We start from the raw sequence: 6,000 nt of genomic DNA on the forward strand, positions 1-6,000 counted from the left end.
CTGGCTATAAGTGTGCTCACTTCACCGATGTATAAAGGTACCATCTTTTGAGCTTCAGTGAGTACACTAAAGATATCCTCTGTTTTCTTAAAGCGTTCGAGCTGTTCCCTGTTCTTCTTCACACATTCTGGCACTACGTCATAGTTTGACAGCACAGTGTCAGAGCTGTATTCTGTCTCCACCTGTCTCTCCCTCTTCTTTTTGTTTTCCTCTTTCTGCCACACGAATATCAGGGGCCATTGTCCTGTCATCCAAAAAACACATAAAGTGCTTCCTATAGTGTTGCTTTGTTGTGGAAATCAATACATGACTTGACTGAAAAACATGTGAAGCCCTAGTGGCTGAATGGATAAGGCTCTGGCCTCCTAAGCCAGGGATTGTGGGTTCAGGTCCCATCGGGGGTGACTGACAGTAAAGTGGTGCAGCACAAGTATGTTGAGCCCATAACTGAGATGGACTGAAACCACCCTTTGCTAGAAAGTATTTTACTGGCATCTGTGCAACCTTTAAGATATTTCAGTTAAAGGAGTCCTTGTGAGTTTTCTTGTGAGCAAACAGTACTTTTGTTAACATTCAGTGTTACTAACCAAAAAGCATTGTGTGTATCGTTGATATCTAACAAATGTGTGAGCACATTTCAAGTATTTTAGATCTTCTCTTTTCCGACTCTTCTGGGGCCTGCTGTGTATCTTGTCATGTTAACTCCATCTGTTGATCAGTGCAATAATGTGACACTATTTGTAGAACTGGGTATCGCGTGACTATACCCGTTCCAAAACAGCTCTAATAACAGCATACTGTTCTGCCTCACAAAGAATCTTTAAAAATTCAACTGAAGAATAAACTGAGATTGGTTGAGTGATGTTTTCTTCCATTTTCTCAGTCTTGACAAAGCTGCTCTACAGCCAAGAAATACATTATACACATGTTTTGTAGAATGGAAACTCACTTTGACATGTAAAATCTGTGAAGTGATCTTTTGAAGAAAAAATGTTTTCCTAAAGATTTAATAAATATTTTATGTTTTCCTTTTTATGTTTTCTCTCACATCACCATTCTGTTTCTCTAAGATTTTTCCAGCTGTGAGCAGCTGCTCCTTTTTTTTTTTTACACACTGCATCCTCGGACATAAGTACAGTCAATAAATAGAGTGAATGTAGTTTTTTTCATTGACATCTTACTGAGTTAGTATATATACAGATTTTGTCATTTTTTTCAGTAAATGTACATACCATTACACCATAACATATCATTCGAATCAGTATGCCACTCAGACTTGAGACACGGCTTCAGTCTGATGAGAACTCCGCTGTTTCAACTGGTTTGTTTAAATAAAATAGTTCAATGCTGCTGGCAGGTGAAATGTTTCAATGTCAAAAAAGCCTCATTTTCAGTTTGATGGATTTCAGAGTTTCTCCAGTGGTTTTAATGTTGTTTCAAACATAGCACAGTGGTTGGAGCAGTTTCTCAGCCAGCGCAGGAAATTAAAATGTGAAAATCAGCTAAATTATTAGGTACTTAGTCTGCAGAAGAGTTTAGTCTACACTGCAGTTTTTTCTCCAATATCACCCATTAAAATGGTCACACTCTTTTACAGAATGTTTGTTAGCAAGAATGTAAAACAGCACTATTACAGTTTTTTTTATTACTAAATTTAGTTTGCTAAATCGAGGTGTTTCTAAAATATTAATTTTAGTCATTTCTCTGCAGTTTCACTTTTTTCTTCATATTCTGTTTTTCCCTTATCATCTATCTTATGTTGTTTATTATATTGACAATTAAGAGGTTTACTGAATTACTGATCTCAAACTGCACATATTCCATATAATTTGGTTAGTTGATTCTCATACTGTCTTTTTTCATCTTCTGTAGCTGTTGCTGTTGTTATCTGTTTTTTTTTTTTTTTTGCTTTCATCATTTTGCTGCTGCAACACTCCACTTAAATCACTGGGATGTGCTGAGTTTCTGGTTTACAGCCCTTTATAATCGCCAATTTTCTGCAAACGTGGTGAAATACCTTGCTTAAATGTCAGACACTAACAGTTTTTCAATTAGATGTCAGCTATCCATTCAACAGACGAAAGAAAATCAAAATGTACAGTGTGTCTGAACTGCCAAACAACCTCAATGTCAAAGCTAAAATCCCTTTCTAATTACAGCAATTCTGTAACAAAATATCATCATCTCTTACCTCTGTCTACAAAAATCCTGTGTGATGATGAGAAGGGATATGACCACAGCATGGAGCTCCCTCAGAGAGAGAGAGAGGATGAACGCACATGCACAAACACACACAGGCATAATGATGTCCAGGACATGTAGCTCATCACAATCCATACACTCATCATACGTTATGTTTTTGATCTCTTTCCAAAGATGAGCATACTGACCACAGTAGATATAAAAACACACACAAACCTCAGTTGTACAAAGACACAAGGATTTCTTTTATCAGAACACACAACAAAGATGGAGGTGGGCAGAAATCCTGGAACTGAAACAGCTCTATTTATGTACACACAAGCTCAATCTTCAAAGTGACTTAAATAAAACTACATGTACCAACACACACACACTTTTATACAGTCCATACACACATTCAAGGATGTGCAACCACACACACACAAAAAATATCCTCAAGGACAGTTCATGTGTGCTCACAAAGTCACAGACACACACACAAATGTGCACGCAGCTACTTTAGCAGCTCTTCACATTTTCACATTCACATTTCATTAGATCTAAATTCCCACCTGGGAGAATCTGACAAGGTTTCCCTTCTCCCTCTCTCTGTACTTTCTAGGTCACGATTGGTCGACTTCAGTCTTATCACATCTACTACTTCGCAGACCCTTTGTGTTTCGGCTTATGTAAGAATGTGTAATCAGTTGGTTTCTTACTCCACAGTGTCTCTGGTAAACATGATTAAAGGAGAGATGAGTTTATCTCACTGTAACTAAAGGCATGGAAGCCTCAAAAAAGCTTTTACAGTAATTTGAGGACAATTCACTGTAAATAAGTCTGAGAAGGCAAAAGATCAATCCCAAATCCTGTGTTAATTAAAAGACACAGAGCTTTGCTTTCTCATTAGTTTTGACCGTCACGATTTAAACCCAGACAACAAAACACCCAACGCGGGTCAAAGTCCTGAATCCTGTCCTTACTGGGGGCATCCTGCTCCAGTCAGACAAACCCCACCCCACTGCTGCTCCCCAGGTTACAACAAACGCCAACAACTATTAGGAGCTTGTGCGGCACAGCCTCAGCCTGTAAAAGGACCCGTCCACTCCAACTGAAGCATGCACAAACCTACTGACGGGAGAGAATATGCTCCTGTTCAACACTGACATGTCAATTCAATAACATGTGTTTATGTAATGTGCTGCACAGGGGCAACTAACAAGTGTATGAAGAAAAAGAGAGTGAAATACTGAAGCATACCAATGCACAAATCAGTTATCCACAACAGCGTATGTTAAATAACACACTAGAATTTCATATGTTGCTTGAAAGGAGTTTTCATTTCCTCCTATTAAGGAGGTTCTTTTGTGTCTGTCTGCAGGTTTTGCAATAACGTCTGCATGGATTTCACTGTGGTGGACAGATCGGCCTGGGGCCAAGAAATAATTAATTTGGTGGTGATCTGGATCTGGGATTTCTGCCATCCGATAATTATTTCTTTTGTCGGCCATAACTGAAACTAACAGTCAGAGACACTTGATTTCAAATCCTGAGGGGGTGTGTGTGCTGTCAAGAAGTCAGTTTATGTCAGGGGGGATGTCTTTGGTGTGAAGCTTAATTGCCAAATAGATGTTGCCAAAAGATTTAATTCCTACAGGAAATTAATCTAAAGCCAATGAAATGGCATCCAATCTGCATTCTTGTAGCTATCATTGTGCTTTGTATCTGCTCTGGACAAGCTGTTGATGTCAATAACACTTAATTGATATTGCAATGAATTTTTGCCAAAGAAGCTGTAAATTTCAGACGATCTTCTTTTACAGCTTCTTATTTTTAACATTTTGTCCATAATTCCTCTCAGTAATAGTAACATAATACTTGACTACTTACTTAATACTAATTGTACTTATCAAGTTAATTCCTGAGATCTAAGAAGAACATCTGAATCGCTAAAAAGAAGTTCAAGGGACATGAAAAGTCAGATCTTGTGGTTTAGCCATCTTATTTAGAAGAGAAAACACAGATGAACTGTAAAATTAGTATCCAAAATACATGTGTAAACATCCAGCACAGATTTTAAAAAACTGACTTCTCCTGCCTGGTTCAACTTTGACCTACTCTACTCTTCTGTAGTTCTGTCTGCACAGGTTTCCGGTGTAATAAGAGAAAACTAGCAACATTTCAGGTGTAGTGACTTTGAGTTTTATTTACAAATAAAGTGGTATAGATAAACTGGCTAAAGTATTAACTTGTTTTCAGCTTGTCTAATTGTCTGACATGTGTTTTAATTAATTGTCTGACTTTGCTGGAGCGATGTCTTGGTGACCACAACGTTATCATGACAGAGAGAAATGATGGCTAAAACAATGTAAGTGAGACCAAAGTTAGACTAAATCTATAACTTGCCTTTAAGATGTCTTATGTCCTTGACACCTGCTCTTATTGTAATACACTGTAACCATTTTATAAATTTTGAATTTAGGAACAAAATTCTGCTGCTGATTTAATGTTAGACCTACAAAATGAGCACTTAAATTATGCAACTTTTGAATAGACCTCATGGCGAGAAGAGAAAGTGTGGTGGGCGGTAAAATCTGACTTCTGCAGAAAGATTAATTCAACACAGGTGATAACACAGACAGAGGAAGTGAGGCAGTGTGGGAAAGAAACAAAAAAGAGTAGATGGAGACAGGTAGAGGGGCAGCAAGACAAAGGTATAATTTGTGCTCCGTATAGCCTATCGCATGACAGTGTGTGGGCATTAATAGAAGAGGAAAGAAAGAAAAGTGAAAAATGAGAAGCTGCGTGTGATTCCAGTCACCTGCATGCATGTGTGTGTGTGGACAATGAGAGAACAACAAATGTATTAGACAGTAAGAGTGAAGAAATGCTTGAAACACTAAAACCAAAAGAAGAAAGAAAGAAAAAAAGGTTGTCTCTTACCAGAGTGCGTGAATTGCAGTCTTGGTTGAGATGCTCTCCATGCCCCTGTTAAGGTGGCCCCGAGGTGGGCAACCAGGACCACTGTCACCGACCAAAACATCTTCCTCCTCCACTTCAAATCTGCTGAATTCAGGCAACTAACAAGTGCCAGCACAGTTTCAGTCAAAATCTCAGTGTTGCATTCAGGTGAGGTGCTGAATCTCAACACAATTTGAATCCGATCTGAGTTCAAGTCCAAGTCACAAAGATGCTGAATCCAAACACTGGTACAGTCCAAGTGAGTCGGGCTTGAGTTAGTCCAGATCCTGAAAATAATTCACCACTCCTCACACACACTTAACCATCTGTGTGTTTGTGTCTTTATGTCTTTTAAGTGTGTGTGTGGGCTTCAGAGATGTAAGGGAGAATATATTCCAAGAAAAAACTAAGTCTTCTCTATGCTGCCTCCTCGCAGCTTGACAGCTCTCTTCTGTTCTGTCTCTCGTCCTCGCTCCTCTCTGCATGTGACTGCTCTCTCTCTCCCTCTCTCTCTCTCTCTCTCTCTCTGGGAGGCGGAGGGAGCAAGATCCCATCATTGTGGCCACCCTGCACACACACAAATGCAGGCACGCACGCCTATTCACTGCTCCAGGAAAACCTAGTTAAAGTGGAAATGAGAGAGACAAATCAGCTTTCCTCATGATTCCCATTTTTCTCACTCTCATTTTCTCACTCTCTCACTCCCTCTGTTTCTCTTGTTGCATTTTTTCTTTCCCATTACTTTCTATTTTCAGTACCACTTAACCCTTATGAATTATTTATACATTGTTTGAATGTTGCAAATTCTTTATAAGTCATTAATAAACAATTATAAACAAGTTATATTTTTTTTCATAC

At 38.7% G+C, this 6,000-nt stretch overlaps 1 protein-coding gene across 1 annotated transcript in view; it reads right to left on the reverse strand.

Annotated features, from left to right (window-relative positions):
* The window catches only part of sema3h (sema domain, immunoglobulin domain (Ig), short basic domain, secreted, (semaphorin) 3H), a 63,842-nt gene extending 58,508 nt beyond the window's left edge, over window positions 1-5,334 (reverse strand). The window contains exon 1 of the mRNA XM_084721606.1: window positions 5,125-5,334. Coding sequence (XP_084577732.1) covers window positions 5,125-5,224 — 100 coding nt within the window. The 5' untranslated portion in view covers window positions 5,225-5,334. The remainder of the gene's footprint in view (window positions 1-5,124) is intronic.
* Window positions 5,335-6,000: the final 666 nt, after the last annotated feature.

The sequence above is a fragment of the Lutjanus erythropterus genome, chromosome 6 (assembly GCF_056507025.1).
Source record: "Lutjanus erythropterus isolate fLutEry1 chromosome 6, fLutEry1.hap2, whole genome shotgun sequence".
Taxonomy (NCBI): Eukaryota; Metazoa; Chordata; class Actinopteri; order Lutjaniformes; family Lutjanidae; genus Lutjanus; species Lutjanus erythropterus.